This window comes from Protobothrops mucrosquamatus, unplaced genomic scaffold, assembly GCF_001527695.2.
Source record: "Protobothrops mucrosquamatus isolate PMUCROS unplaced genomic scaffold, P.Mucros_1.0 scaffold_10, whole genome shotgun sequence".
NCBI lineage: Eukaryota > Metazoa > Chordata > Lepidosauria > Squamata > Viperidae > Protobothrops > Protobothrops mucrosquamatus.
In genome coordinates this window covers 33,811-50,107 of record NW_015386086.1, presented here as the reverse complement: position 1 = coordinate 50,107, position 16,297 = coordinate 33,811, and the positions used below count along the sequence as shown (strand labels likewise).

At 44.3% G+C, this 16,297-nt stretch overlaps 1 protein-coding gene across 1 annotated transcript in view; it reads left to right on the top strand.

Moving 5' to 3' along the window:
• Nucleotides 1-6,190, top strand: part of IL17RC (interleukin 17 receptor C) — a 31,057-nt gene extending 24,867 nt beyond the window's left edge. Inside the window, exons 14-17 of the mRNA XM_029284850.1 lie at nucleotides 55-112; nucleotides 1,476-1,571; nucleotides 2,728-2,766; nucleotides 5,572-6,190. Coding sequence (XP_029140683.1) covers nucleotides 55-112; nucleotides 1,476-1,571; nucleotides 2,728-2,766; nucleotides 5,572-6,164 — 786 coding nt within the window. The 3' untranslated portion in view covers nucleotides 6,165-6,190. The remainder of the gene's footprint in view (nucleotides 1-54; nucleotides 113-1,475; nucleotides 1,572-2,727; nucleotides 2,767-5,571) is intronic.
• Nucleotides 6,191-16,297: the final 10,107 nt, after the last annotated feature.

Here is a 16,297-nt window from a genome sequence, read left to right as displayed (position 1 = left end):
TGGTACTTGACAGGTGAATATTATTACTAGACAGTTCTTTATTGCTTTCCACAGGTGTGGCAAGAAGACGGGACCAATGCTACTATACTCTGGGCATGTTCAGTGGAGCACTGTGAGTGTCTTGTGTTTGAAGACTAGGAATACTACTTAGAAACCCACCACATCAAAAAGCTAGGGTAGCAGTTACATAGAAAATGATAGGATTGCTTCTGTGGAACAGCCCAGGGAAGGGAAACAATGTGTGAAACCCACTCAACTTATATAGACTCTAGTAGGGGTGCAATTTAATTCATAGGCATGCTATAAAATGATTTTTTCTCTAATCATGCTTTCAAGCAATCTTTTCCAACCTGGTTTCATTGAGATTGAGTGGGACTATAGCTTTCTACATCCCTGGCCAACATATCCAGATCTGAAATTCACCGGGTTAAAGAAACCTGCCTTTTATTTATTTATTTATTTCAAAGATTTATATGGCTGCTCATCTTATACAGTATAGCTCAGGGTGACTAACAACAGCAGCATAGAAGACTAAAATACAAAAGCCATTGCATATAACCAAGGTACCATAGCATTCCATACCATATAGGGAGAAGGCCAATATCCTAGGTCCTGTCAAATAAAATTGTTTAATGGAGAAGACCTGGAATTCAATTACCCTATCTGATTTGGTGGGACAATCAGATACCTTTGGAGAGAGGTGGTATCTCAAATAACCTAGTCCCATGCCATGCAGGGCTTTAAAAGTGAAAACCAGCACCTTGAAGTGCATCTAGAAGGAAACTGGGAGCCAATAGTGGTGTAACATGGGCATCTAAAACTGCATGTACAAAGTATCCAAAACTGCATCGTGGACCAGTTAAAACTTCTGGGTGATCTTTAAGAACAGTCCCTAGAATAGAGTGCATTGCAGTAGTCCAGTCAGGAAGTGACTAAGACATCAGTGACTATGAGCTGGGCCTCCTGATCCAGGAATGGGCCCGTATGACACACAAAATAAATTTATGCAAAAGCCACAGCTGCCCCCTTCTCCTCCAACACGAGCTGCAAATCTAGGAAGACTCCCCAAATTGTGTATTAACTGTGTTTGGGGAAACGAGACCCTGTCAAGAGTTAAAGATGGCAACTCTCCAGGTCCAGGGCACCCAAAGAAGTCTACCTTAAAGTGAAGCCAGGGCTATCTACCCAAGACTTGGCCTTCAGCCTTAGCCAATGGCAGGGTCTGTGGCCGGTTAGGAACTGGGCTGCACAGCTGGGGATGAGCAGTGGGCGAGTGAGCAAAATGGAAACCATCACCTCCACCCCTGGTCTGTGGAAAAATGGTCTTCTATGAAACCGGTCCCTGGTGCCAAAAAGCTTGGGGATTGCTGGCCAATGGGAAAATGACAAGAAGGGAAGGGGATGGGCCATGCAGGTTGGTCTAGGACCAATTTCGTCTATAGTACTGAATTTCTTCCCTCTGTACTTTGATGCAGATCACCGGACCTACTGGGTGCTGATCTGGTTGGTTACTCTCCTAGGTAGCTGCTCTGTTCTGCTCATTGTCCTGTTCAAGAAAGAATTGGTAAAAGGTATCCTTGTTTTTCAAACAACAAATCTAGTCCAATGCTGCCATACTCAATACGTATTGCCTTGCTCTTTTCTTGACTCCCTTCATCCTAACCTTGGCCTCCTGTCCGCTAGCAATCCTGCCACATCTCTAACGCATTTGCCTTCCTTACCTTAGGGCTTTTCATTGTACTATTTCTGTGAATGTTTTTCTGTTTTGCACTGCTCAAGCAATTGCACTGACTCCTATTTGGCAATCAAGCCAAGTTCAAAGATTTGCTTTGGTTCAAAGATCATGGAAAACTGGCAATATGGCAGTCTTGCCATTAATATCAAGCTCAGTGTGACTTTCTCAGGGGCCAGCTGGGTGATCTTGGGCCAGTCCCTCTCTCTCAACCCTAGGAAGAAGGCCACAAGGACAAACCACTTCTGAAATCTTGCTGAGAAAACTATAGGGACTTGTCCAGGCGTCTGCCAGGAGTCAACAATGACTTGAAGGAATCGAAAATGTGCTTTATGGATTCTGATATTTTGATTAGATATGCTAATAGTCTCCATCTCACTCGTTTATTCCAGCCACATCTTTCTCCCACATGTTCTTTCTCCTTGGTTTTCCCCCAGGTGATCTGCTTCCTTTCATATCACCCATCTACCTTTCCCCCCCAAAGAATCTTAAGGCAGAAGAGGAAGAACAAGAGAATCGTCTTTGTTCTGGTGGACCTTTTCCTTCTTCCAGAGGCCAGATTCCCCACAAGACCTAATCTCACCAGACCAAAGTCTTTGTTCTCTTTAGACTTTAATTTCTGCTCTGAATGGAGTTCACAGACTCCATTGCTATTTAATTATTCTTTCATCCTCACTCAACACATTCAAGTTTAAGTTTAAGTTCAATACGATGGAGGAGCTGCGGATCATCTCCCATCTGTGTATTTGCATTTGAAGTCATGATGGCTTTGCCTAGCTGTTTAACTCAGAGATTTGGGATATGAATATTTGCTGTCTGATTGAATCAGAAGAAGGAAAGGATCTGCCTTGCCAAGCCTCGCTGTGCGGGGGTTTGTCCATTTGCTACAGAAGTTGCGCTTCATTCTTCCAACTTAGAATTCACCCACAGCACATCCCAGATCGGGCAATGAGTAGGCTTCCAGCACCCCCATTAATGTTTTTCTCTATTTACAGGCTGGTTCAAAATCCTGAAAGAAGATTACAGTTCCAGAGGTAAAGGCAACCGAGGCTCTTATAGCATTTAGAATATAAACCAGGCAATAGAAATCTCCTATCATCACTCCCTTGAACCTCCAGATTATTCTGTATCTTTTTCTGATCCTCAGCCTTTCGTTTCTGTCCTGAATGGGGTTTACTGTGATGGAATGCAGTCTGGACTCCCAGCAAGGAGGGGCCGCATTTCAGAGGAGCAAGAGACAGTGAAGTTTAGATAGTTTGTTTGAGAGGAAGAAGGTCAAGACAGCTCCTTCATAGGAGTTGTTGGAGTATATCTTTAGTGATGCAAGCAGTTTGCTGTAGTTTGGCAAGATTGATGTTGAGATCCAAAACCCAAGAAGGATATGTCGAATTATTTCAGAGAAGTTTCCCTTATTGTTCCTTATCTATGGATAGAAGTCTTTCCAAACTAAAGTTCCAAGACATCAGAATAGCAATAGCAATAATGCTGAAGACTTATATACTGCTCCATAGTGCACTACAGCACTCTCTGTGTGGTTTACAAAGTCGGCATATTGCCCCCAACAAACTGGGTCCCCGTTTTACCAACCTTGGAAGGATGGAAAGCTGAATCAACCTTGAACGGGTCAGAATTGAACTCCAGGCTGTGGGCAGAGTTTACCTGCGATACTGCCACTGCGCCACTATGGCTTCTCCCAGAAATAGGGTGACAGAAATCCCAGAAATGGGTGAGGGGTAGTGGTAGGATTCAGCTGGTTCGTGCCACTTTGGCAGAACTGGTAGCTAATTTTTTGTTGCCCAAGCCCAGAATGAACTTTCAGAAGTGGCATCCACACAGAGAACTGGTTGTTCACATATTTGAATTCTACCACTGGTGAGGGGAAATCTCTGCTGAATACACATTGTTACAAGCAATTCTCTAGGCCAGTACCTTCATATCTGTGAATGGGAAAATGCCACTTCCAAAGAGTAAATGCCTCTTTGGGATCAGTGTTGTGTGCTTGAAAGACAGTCTGTGTCCTTAATGGGTGTCATTCTGGTCTCACTTCACCTTTTGCTTCTTGTAGCAGTTTGCAGGCAGGGTTAGGAAAAAAAAATCCCGATCCACATGCATTCCTCCAGTAACTAGCATTGGAATCTGGTTGACAATGGATGTTTGCTAATATGCTGAGCACAGTAAAAGTGAGTCCTTGGTGCTCTATGAGCTGGGTTGTTTTCTTGCATACGTTTCATTCAGTGTACTAATGATGTTACCTAATCTGTAATGAAACATCTACAAGAAAACAATCAAGGTCAGACAGCACCAAGGACCCTGCAATTCAACCCTGAGCTACAAATATTCTCTTCTGTTGATACGGTAACAAAGAGAATCCTATCAAATGCCGAGACAATCCTCCTTCTACAACCATTCATTCAGTGACTACTTGAAATTATGACAGCACTGAATGATGGGGACTTATGACTGGTCCCCAAAGATGTGGCTCTTATAGCATCAATTGATTGCAATTTCTGATGCTCCCTGCTGGCTTCCAACAAGCAAGGTCAGCGGCGAAGCTGGCATAAAGTTGGAAATCACGGTCACGTGAGGTCCTTGCTTAATGATTTACTGTGATTCACTTAACGACATTTGTAAGTCAACGAGATCACATGATTTTTCTATGTACAATTGTTTGGCTTAGCAGTGGGATTTCTGGTCCTATATATTACTGGTAAGCGAGGACTAGCTATACTCTCTTTTATTGTATTTTATTTTTTTTGAGAGGAGGCAGAAGGCATAGGTCAGTGATGGCGAACCTTTTAAAGACCGAGTGTCCGAAAACCGCCTCCGCCCCATCCCGACCCTGCTCCGCCCCATCCCACCTGCTCTGCCCCGCCCCCACCCCACCCCCACCCCGCCCCGATCCCACCCACCCACAGGGCCACTCACTGCCTCCACAGCCCGCCGCAGTTCACCATGGCAGCCCAGCAGTGCCATAGCGGCCACGCCCTCCACCCGCACCACGCAGCATCAACCGTATGCGATGGGGTGTGAGGGCGGAGTCTTGTCCCCGCTGCCCGGCTGCCATGTCCTTGGCTGTGCTGCTTTGCGCAGGCTGCGCTCGGGGGTGACTCTCCTCCCGGGGGGCTACTGGTGAGGAGGGGGCCGCGGGGGGAGGCAGGGCTGTGGCAATGGCGTGCATGCCACAGAGAGGGCTCTGAATGCCGCCTCTGGCACGCGTGCCATAGGTTCGCCACCACTGGCATAGGTGTTTAGCACAGCTGTGAGCGAGATGGATACAGCATTCAGTCATCAGCCATCAAAAGCAAGCACTAATTGGCGAGACGAAAGAGTCTTTTGTGCTCAGCTTGTGAGTAGAAAGAGCCAGTGTAGACTAATTGGCTCTTCTCAAATGGGCAGGACTCTCAAGCATATAGATCTCAAAATACACAAAACGGGCCAGTCATTTTCTCTGGGTTGTGGATTCAGAAGGTTTGAGAGGCGAATTGTCTGAAAGACCCCTAACAATTGAATCAATCACAAGTTTTTACGAAGGAATATATATATATATATGTCATTAAGATCCACGCCAAACTCTTGATGGTTTTGAATGCGAATTTCATGGTTGCCCTTTGGGAAATCAGCAGTAGATTAAGAGAAAGTGCAAAGAGAAAAAGGAGAGTTTGGAAAGTGAGGGGGGGGATTGATCTTCAACATGCAGAACTTGCAGTGATGACGAAGCATCCAGATATGAGAGAGAGCTGCTTGAAGGAGCTGGATTAGAAGGAAATAAGAGAGATCTAGAATAGGAAGATTTATCTTTGTTCATGGAACATCTCGGATCCCTCTCTTTCTCACTGCAGGAACGCTTCAGGGGCGACGTATCCTCCTCCTCTACTCTCCAGATCATGAAGGCTATGAGCGTGTGGTGGGCACCCTGGCAGATGCACTGACTCAGCTGCAGCTATCTGTATCTCTGGAGTTGTGGAGCCGTGGGGAGTTGGGGTCCCTGGGGCCCATGCAGTGGTTCCACGCACAGCGGCGCCTGGTGCTTCAAGAAGGTGGAGTTATTGTGCTGCTCTTTTCCCATGGTGCCATGGCCAGTTGTGCAGAATGGCTGGGCTGGGTACAGGAAGACCCTTGGCTCACCTTCAAAGCAAACGGCGTATTCTCGGCTTCCCTCAACTGTGTCCTGCCTGATTTCCTGGCTGGTGAGGCCAGGGCCACATACCTGGTTGGCTGCTTCGAGAAGCTCCTTCCAATCGACGAGATCCCTGACCTCTTCTGTTCAGTGCCTGCCTATCCTCTGCCCTCTCAGCTCTTTAGCTTCCTGCTGGCCCTGGCTGGCCCCAAGGTAGGACACAAACAGAAGAACAGCCTCAGGAAATATGCAGAGTGTATCCGCAAGAGCCTGGAACAGGCAGTGCATGAATGCCAGCAAAAGTACCCCAGCTAGTAGAGCCTGTAATTGCTGCCTTCCCAGTTGGAGAGAAAATGCATTCTGTCACCATTCTTGAGGAATGAGGAGGAATAAGGCTTTCAGAAGTAAGTGCATTGACATAAAATACCTGTATTAGTTTTTCCAACAAGTCAGAGCGGCCAGTTTGTTCCTGTAATTTGGAAAAGTATAATGAGGCTGAACCATGGATGGGAACTGGTTTTGCAAAGCGCTTCAAGTGATAGGTACCTATTTAAGTGGCTGGTGAAGGTAAGGAGGTTGTCATCGTATTACTGAATGGTAACCAGCCAATAATATGAAGGGACGCCATCAGTAGATCCAGAACAGAGGATCTCCAAAGGTGTGGGCCTCTCACCTTCATACCTTGCTTTGGAGCTGCCTTGAGGCAACTGCTTGGCCAGCAAAATGCAATAACGATAAAGAGATGCAGAGCACTTCATGAAATGGACATTGTGCCCTCTGAATTAGCTGCTCAGAGCATCAAGGGAGCCATAGTGAAATTTGGGCATGGCTTGGTTTTGATGGAAGTGTCTTCAGGCTATGCACTTGTTATCTCAGAAGGTTAGGAAAACATCTGAGAATGGTGACACCGAACTTTGGGCAGACAAGGCTACCTCATCAAGTTTGGAAGGATGTTTTTGTTGGTTTCCAGAAGGTTCCATCATATGCTTCACACAGCCTTTATTTAGAAATGAAAAGGACTTTTGACAGGTGGCAAGAGCAACTTTTATCAGGGTCTCACCCTCACATCCTGCTTGCCATACTGTCACCGGCCACTGCTGAGGTGGCCTAGAATAATCTTTATTCATTCCAGTTTAGAAATGATATTTTCCTCCTTCTCCTGACACAAAACTTTCCATGAGGAGAATTTAGGATGTATCGGGAAAAGAGTTTAGAGACGATTAGTCAACGAGATCGATTTGCTCGGCTCCAGCTGTCCTGGAAAATCTGCTCCTTCCCTGCCCAGAAACTGGGCCCCTGTACTGACCGTTTTGCCTTGGATTGGAGGACAGACTGGACACTTGGTTTGGGTCGGGGAAGTTCTTTTTATTTATTTATTCTGCGGATGTTTTTATTATTTTAATGTCTTTTCATTTGTTTTAATCGTTTTAGAATTTTAGAATTGTAAGCTGCCCAGAGTCATTTCGTTGAGCTGGGCGGCTATAGAAATTGAATAAAACAAACAAAAGTTTCCTTCAAGAAGGAGAAAGGAAAGCAAGTACCAGAGACACAACAGAACTCCCTGGTCTCTGGCTTCGTATTTCAAATTAGCTTTTTTTGCTCATTTAAGCAGACTTTTGGGTGAAGGGGAAGAACTGACACAGGTATATTGATCCTCTGTTTCTTTGACAGAAAATGTTCTATAGGTAGCCTTTGACTTACCAACATTCATTTAGTGACTGTTTGAAGTTATAACGGCACTGAAAAAAGTGACTTTTGACTGTTTTTCACACTTGCAACCATTGCAGCATCTCCGTGGTCAAGTGATAAAAACTCAGATGCTTGGCAACCGGCTCATATTGATGACGGTTGCAGTGTGTCCTGGGGCCATGTGATCCCCTTTTGTGATATTCTCACCAGCAAAGTCAATGGGGAAGCCAGATTCACCTAACACCCATGTTACTAACTTAACAACTGCAGTGATTCACTTAACAACTGTGGCAAGAAAAGTCGTAAAATTGGGCAGAACTCACTTAACAACGGTCTCACTTAGCAACAGAAATTTTGTCCTCAATTGTGGTCGTACGTTGAGGACTACCTGTACAGTACTTTCTTCTATTGCCCTTTGCAGATGAATGACCCTATGAAACACATTCATAACACTGCCATCTAGAGCTGAATTACTGTAGATGCAGACGATTGATTCAATACTCTAGTGCAGGGGTAGGCAACCTTGGTTCTTTTATGACTTGTGGACTTCAACTCCCAGAATTCCTGAGCCAGCATGGGTCAGCTTGGAAACCTCTCCCTTTCCCCTCAGCATGGCTGGCTCAGGAATTCTGGGAGTTGAAGTCCACCAGTCATAAAAGAGCCAAGGTTGCCTACCCCTGCTCTAGTGAAAAGAAACATGCTGCGAATAAGAACAATTAATACTAAATACATAAGTTGTCAAACTTATTCATGTCATAGATACTCTCATAAAATGACAAGAGAGATGGGTGTGGATAGTCACAAAACACTCATATATGAGAAAATAAATGGGTAAGCCTGCTGTTGTCTTTGCAGTTTTCCAGGGTGTTCTACAGCCTTCTCCTCTTAATCCTGGACTTTTTCTTCTGGGAACTCTTTTCAAACAAAGTTCCCCCTTCTTATTTTCCGAGGATGCCTCTGGAGTATTTCTGGGGGCCAAAAGCATAATTGCAAAGAAGTTCTATTTGCTAGAGTTTGTTTTTAGGACATGCCATCTGCTCTTTCATTTGATTTTTTTTAAATAAAATCATTTTAAAACTCAGGTGGAGATGACTTATTTCATAGTTTCCTCATTCCATAGTTTCCTCATTCCATAGTTTCCTCATTCCATAGAAACACGAACTGTAGGACTGGTGGTCTTTTCCAGAGTGAAGTGTGGGCGAACTGTTTCACTAACACAGGGGTAGGCAACCTTGGCTCTTTTATGACTCGTGGACTTCAACTCCCAGAATTTCTGAGCTGGCTCAGGAATTCTGGGAGTTGAAGTCTACGAGTCATAAAAGAGCCAAGGTTGCCTACCCCTGCACTAACAGATTGAACCAAAGGAGCATTTAGTTATTTCTTTTACATAGATTGAAAGAATATCTTATTCCCAAAGATGACGGACACTTTATGTTCGATAAAAACAGGAACAAGAAAAAGAAAAACCATAAAACTGAACAAAATGTTACAGAATTCACTATGTGCCCTGTCCCAAAGCCTGGAAAAATGGCCAGATTTCTTATACCTTTCAGAACATTACCAGGATTGGAGACATATGGCTCTCTGGAGGATACCTCTACTTTTTTTTGGAATGATTGCAGCCTGTTTTCAGGGACATCTCGGGGGGGGGGAAGGAGTAAATGCCAGTTTCTGACAAAAATGTCATCAATTGTGATCACATGACCACAGGACCCTGCAAAAGGCCTTAAATGCAGGCTGGATGCCGAGTGTCCAAAATGCAGTCACATGACTGGGAGGGGGCAGCCATCGGAACTTTGAATCTGGATCTTAAGTATCGTTTTTCAGGGTCCTTTGTTACTGTCTTCTGAACTGTCAGTAAGCAACCAGTCATAACTTGAGTCCTTTCAAACTGGCTTGAGTCAGCTCTGTAGCTGCCATCTTGTCTACCATCTCTGTTATTACAGGATGGACAAGAGGAACCAGATTGGAAGAGATTTGGAAGACTTAAATCCTCCCCAAAAATCCAGTCAAAGGGCCCAGCTGCTCTGCATGCAGAGACTAGCATCATTGGAAAATGTGTGGACTTCAACTCCCAGAATTTTCCATTCAGTCATGGCTAAGGAATTCTGGGAATTGAAGTCCACACATCTTCAAATAGCTAAAGATGAAGAACACTGGGCTAAGGAAAATACATTCCCGCTGAGTCTTATTGGCCACTGCCATCCCTGTTATAATAAGGCATATTCCATTGCCCTGCCTGCCATCTGTATTTTCCCAGTGAGTCTCCACTGATCTTCCCATTATTTTACTGAATTGGCTTTTAATCCCTATAATGAAAAGACAGAGCAATATTATTCTACATTATTTAAAACCTGAGTGGTTGCTGAATATCTACTTTAAAATGTTTCTCTTTTCATTGTCTTTTTCTTCAATTGTTTACTATATATTTAAAATATTCACAAATTGTTTTCATCCTGTGATCTTTTTGTACACCACTCCTACAACCATCACAATGAATTAAAAAGAAATGCAAGCTTTCATTAATAATTAGAAATTCCCTTTGATAAACAAAGTGGTACCACATCAACAGTTTGCATGAAGGAAACACTAGTCTAAAAAAAAGAGGCCTGTCCAGTCTCTATTTGATTATGTTCCTCTTTCGTATGTTTTCTTTTAATTAATTTGAAACGCTTGTTATTACCACATTCAAATACCAGAGCAAGGAAGGGCATCTCTTCAGTCTACTTTCCAGAACAATTATTCTGTTCATGTTGTAATAGGCTTGGATGGCACAAAATATGAGCAAATATTATATTTTCTGTTTTGTTATATAACTGATAGAATCTTCTGTTCCACTTTTGAAACAATAAGTATGAGTCTTTAAAATACCACAAGCTTCAGTTGTCCCCTCCCACACTTCATTTTTCAATCTGGATGCCTTTTAGTACTTTTTCTCTGATGCTTATAAATGTAATACTATCTGTACTACTACCAAAAGTACAGCACTTCATGCTGGAGCTCTTCAAACACACTGGTGTATACAGACTCACTAAATATGTAGATATGAACTGGAGACAAATTGTATCCCAGTTTAATGATAGAAATCTTTTTCTGATTGCTTTGTATACTTTTTTCTTTCAGAACTCTAGCTTCTCTCATTTTCATAATGTGCTTATTCATGATTCAGTTGAATATTCTGGCTTTGTACAGCATGTTATGCAGAACCAAAAATTAACTGCACAGGCTGAGTTTAAACACTATTCTAGGCTAAATGTGATTTGCTGGTTTATGATTCAGTGCATTTATTTATTATATTTTTTTATTCCACCTTTATTATTTTATAAATAACTCAAGGTGGCGAGCATACCTAATATGCCTTCCTTCTCCTATTTTTCCCACAACAACCCTGTGAGGAAGGTTGGGCTAGGAGAGAATGACTGGCCCAAAGTCACCCAGCTGGCTTTCATTCCTAAAGCAGAACTAGAACTTACAGTGTTCTGGTTTCTAGGCCAGCATCTCAACCACTATATCAGATTCTCTCAGTGTACCCCAGGAACACAGTTACAGTTTAGTAGCCATTACAGGAAGAGAGATGTCTTTCTCTATGGCAACCTACGATAAACTTTGATTTGATAATTTCACAAATCTGAGGAACGCATAAAGTTCTCACTTTGTACTTGCATTGTCAAATGAAAAGTAGAAGGAATGGTACATCTGTGTTGGAGAGCTATTGGGTAAATCAGTGTTTTGCCAGCTCAGCATTTTTCAAATATATGGAGCCAACCTGGGAATCCTGTGAAATTAAAATCCACACATCTCAAAGTTGCTGGCCTGACTGAGGCAAGTCAAAGGGAGGTACACAATTTGATGATTTGTACTTGATTTGGAGTATATTGTCACTTCTAGCCAGTATGGCCTGGGGATATGAGGATTATAGACTAAAATATTTGGAGAATACCAGATGTCTTATCTCCTTTTGTAGATAGGTTAGGGGAGAGGGGGGTTTAGAAGAAGGCAATGTCTTGCCTTTTTCAAATGGCAGTTTTTCATCAAAGTGGACTTTAAGTGTTTCAAGTCCCTCTCAATCTGGGGAGGCTGATTCATTCCGTTGGGAAACTGACCTGAATTTGAAGGGTTTTCAAAGCTTCCCAATGCAGCCTCCTAGGAGTGATGCAATTTCTGATCTTCCATCATTTTTTCTTAAAGTTTTTTTTTTTCCCCAGAGGTTTCTCCAGTAACTGCTGTAAATGGGATTCCCCCGTCCATTTTACAATGAGGAAGATATTTCTACTATTGAAATTGAGGCCCAAATTCGCCCAAATTCATATTTACATACCCAAACTTGATGTTTGCACAGCTGCTTCGTGTCAAGCAAAAGTTTACTTGGCAGTAACCGCAAAATGCAGATTTTACTTTTAAATGCATGAGATGTTAAGTTAAGCAAAGGCTACTGGCGACAGTGTTTATGCACCCCCGCCTAAATCTTATGTCTTCTACATCTTTCCCAAAAAGGCAGAGAATTAAATAATAATAATAAATTCAACGACTCTGCAGGGCAACATAGTGGAAAAGACAGGATTATGAGCTCCCCGAGGCGTTTTGGGCTCAGAACCAGAAGACTGTGTTCAATAGCCCACAGGATTGTTTTGTCCAGATTGTTTTTAAATGGAGGATGAAATATAATCCCGTTTCCGGCAGCACCTCCTGCCCTCGCGACTGCAGAGGAGCGCAACCGATCGCCTCCGCTGCCTCTTTAAGCGCCTTGACAGGTGCTGCTCCGAGGGGAACCGGACGGAGCCCGCCTATTGGTCGCTGGAAGGAGAAGGGAATGATGTCATCGGACAGAGCCCGATATCATTGGCGGAGAGAGGAAGGGTCGGCCCCCTGATGGCGATCTTGCGGTCGCCAAGGAAGGGAGGGGAGGAGCGCTGAACTGCGGCGGACCCGGGAGTCGCCTGGTGTGCGCGAAAGTGGGCGCTGCACTTCCTGGCCTCCCCCGTTGGCTCGCGCTGCTCTCCCGAGGGGCGAGCGGGGGAGAGGCAAGGTAGGTTTGGAGCCCCCGAGCGAGGCGTGGGGCGGTGGGTCAGAAAAAAAACACGTGTTTTTTAGGGGGATTGTCTTCGAAGCTGGGTTGGCCATTCGGTGGCACCGGGGGGGGTGGGGGCTTCAGCTTTTCCTGCCTGCAGAAATGGGGAGGGCGGCCTCGGGGCGTCCCGGAGGGAAAACCTTCGCCGCATCCCTCCTTTGGAGGTGGAGCCGCTATGCAGAGAGGTCGGAGCAGGTGGAATCCCGTGTCATCCCGTTTACGTGTCCCCTGGTTCTCTGTATCGATTACTGCCATCGAAGCGTTTTCGACTCCAGCGACCACACTGATAAGTCTTTCCAACATTGCACCCGTGGCCACGGTAGCTTGGTCCATCCACTTAGCTGCTGGTCATCCTCTTCTTCTCTTTCCTTCCACCTCTTCCCAATTCCCAGCGACCACACTGATAAGTCTTTCCAACATTGCACCCGTGGCCACGGTAGCTTGGTCCATCCACTTAGCTGCTGGTCATCCTCTTCTTCTCTTTCCTTCCACCTCTTCCCAATTCCCAGCGACCACACTGATAAGTCTTTCCAACATTGCACCCGTGGCCACGGTAGCTTGGTCCATCCACTTAGCTGTTGGTCATCCTCTTCTTCTCTTTCCTTCCACCTCTTCCCAATATTACAGACTTCTCCAGGGATCCAGGTCCTCACATAATGTGCCCGACCGTAGGATCATTTGTGCCTCAAGTGAGAACTCTGGATTGATTTGTTCAATGATCCTTTAGAATCCTGAAGTAAGTCCTGCTAAAGTCATCATTGCCTTTCTAAGGAAGTGGGCATCAGCTGACATCCGTATTGTGCTGTGGTGGCTTGCGGCTATAATCTGAGCCATACGGAACCAGCTTGTAACATATATTTTCCAGGTGTGCTTGCTCATAACCTCCATCGGTAGGGCCGGCCGACAGAGTGAATATTGGTTATGTAGGCTGAGGAATGGTGGGAGTTGTAGTCCAATGCTTTTGGAGGGTGTCTGGCTAGGAAGATAGATTTGATGCCATCTGCTGGACATCAGGATTCTCCATACCTACAGCACCTTTAATGTTTTGGGTATCTCTTGGTCATTCGGATTTTTGCCTTTTACTTTAAATTGTTAGAAGTTTAGTAAGGTGCCATCAATTTGTTAAAGAATGCGATGCGTCTTCTTAATGTCAGTTTGCAAGTCAGGGGTTTTAGATCAAGTAGCTTGATCTGGCTGTTACTGCTGTATCTGTGACTTTTATATTTGTGATTAATGCCTGCCTAAAATGTGTTTTGGGCTGTTGAATTAGGTTTCTAGATACTGCTGATGCTATATGGGGAAATGGCAGAAGCCCAAGGCCAAACCTCATTCAAAAGTGTAATGCATGTTCGTTGGATTTTGGTACTACCAGATTGTGAGAGTTTTTACTTCCTGATGTGGTTGTGACTTGTTAATTTTAAAAAATATAAATTGGACCTGTTATTTTCAGTTTATATGACTTGAAAGTAGTTTATACTAGTGAGCATGCTTAAGTGGGCATTACATCCTGGATAATTGGGATTAACACAGCTCCTGTTTTCCAGATTATTTTGCCTCACAAAGCTTAAGTTTCTCCACTCCCAACAATGGGAATATAGAGAAAACAATGTTGGAGGTGCACAGAAACCATACAGCAGCTGCCTCACAGCTAAATGGCTCTTGGGAAAGAGATTACAGTTATCCACTTACTTTCCAAAAATGTCTTAAGTGTTCCAATATCTCAGGGGCTGCCACAAAGAAGAGGGAGTCAAGCTATTCTCCAAAGCACCTGAAGACAGGACAAGAAGCAACGGATGGAAACTAATCAAGGAGAGAAGCAGCCTAGAACTAAGGAGTAATGTTCAGACTTTTATTACAATCAGTGGAGCAACTTGCCTCTAGAAGTTGTGGGTGCTCCAACACTGAAGGTTTTTAAGAAGAAATTGGACAGCCATTTGTCCAGAATGGTATAGGGTCTCCTGCTTGAGCAGGGGGTTGGATTAGAACAGTGTTTCTCAACCTTGACAATTTTAAGGCATGTGGACTTCAACTCCCAGAATTCCACAGCCAGCAATGCTGGCTATGGAATTCTGGGAGTTGAAGTCCACATGCCTTAAAATTGTCAAGGTTGAGAAACACTGGATTAGAAGAACTTTAAGGTCCCTTCCAACTCTGTTATTCTGTTACATAGGAAGGTTTTTCATTTAATAATGACTAATAGTGCCAACTAAAAAGCTCAGCGTCTATTTGCTACATAGAGCAGTCTTCAGTTCTGGGAAATGTAGCCCACACATCTCAAAATCATACAGAGTCCCTCTGGATATAAATCAATAATAACAGGGGAGATGGTTGTCCTCCAATCCTGTCTGCGGACTTCCTAAAGACATTTAGTTCCCTAGGAATGCTTGACTGGATAGGTTTGGGACTTATGTAAATCTTTCCCTGATTTTATTTCCTCTGGTTTCTTCTGTTTAGTGGACCTAAACCAGTGTTTCTCAGCCCCAGCAATTTGAAGACATGTGGACTTCAATTCCCAGAATTCCCCAGCCGGCATGCCTTAGAAAAAAGCTGGCTCATTTCAAAATCTTCCTTTACATCAGGGGTTTTCAAACTTGGCCCTTTTATGACTTGTGGTCTTCAACTGCCAGAATTCCTCAGCCAGGCATGCTGGCTGAGGAATTCTGGCAGTTGAAGACCACAAGTCATAAAAGGGCCAAGTTTGAAGACCCCTGCTTTACATCCTCTGGGCTTTTCCTCACTTGCCCAGGGCACAAGTACGTCTTAGCAATATTTTTTTTTACTATGTTCCCAAGCAAGATTTTTTTCCTTGTGATTTCCAGAGAGCCTTGAAAACCTCATTCTGTTTTCTCTTTTTTCTATCTTTCTTCTTTCTTAATATTGTGAGGTAAGGTAGAGGAGCAGTTGAGATATTGGACTAAGACTAGAGAAACTGAGGGTGAAAGATACCTTCAGGCATGGAGATAGAGTGGTTGACTTTGGGCCAACCTTGGTCTCTCGACCTAAGGTCCCTTGTAGAGTCATTTTTGGGGAAACTGAATATATGGCTAGATATGCGATCTTGAGTTTCTGGGGCGAAGGGTGGGATATAAGTGTAACAAATAAATGAAGATCATTTGACCTTGTCCAGTTGCTTCCAACACATCTTACAGCATGAAATATTCAGATCCCAACTTCTTGTGGTTAAGATTTGGATTGTCACCCTGCAAATCAAAAATACAATGTGGAGGTTATGCAGAGTAATCTTTAACCCAAGTTGCCATGTGTCTACTGCCTAGGACAGTGGAGGCGAACCTATGGCATGAGTGCCAGAGGCGGCACTCAGAGCCCTCTCTGTGGGCACGCGTGCCGTCGCCCCAGCCGCACCTCCCCCGCGGCCCCCTCCTCCCCAGCAGCCCCCCAGAGGAGAGTCGCGCCCGGGCATGGCCCACGCGGAGCAGCACAGTCAAGGACATGGCAGCCGGGCAGCGGGGACAAGACTCCGCCCTCGTGCCCCATTCTTGTGGAAAACGAAAGAACTCTTACGAATTCCGGAGGGGTTAGCAGAGAAGTTTAATTGCGCAAGGTCCAGAGCATATTAGAGATAGGCAATTCTGAACGAGGAGGGCGTGATTAGACTTCAGTTTTTATACTCCCCTCCTTAAAGAACAAAGGACTACACATTGAAATACACACTGTGATACATTAGGAACAT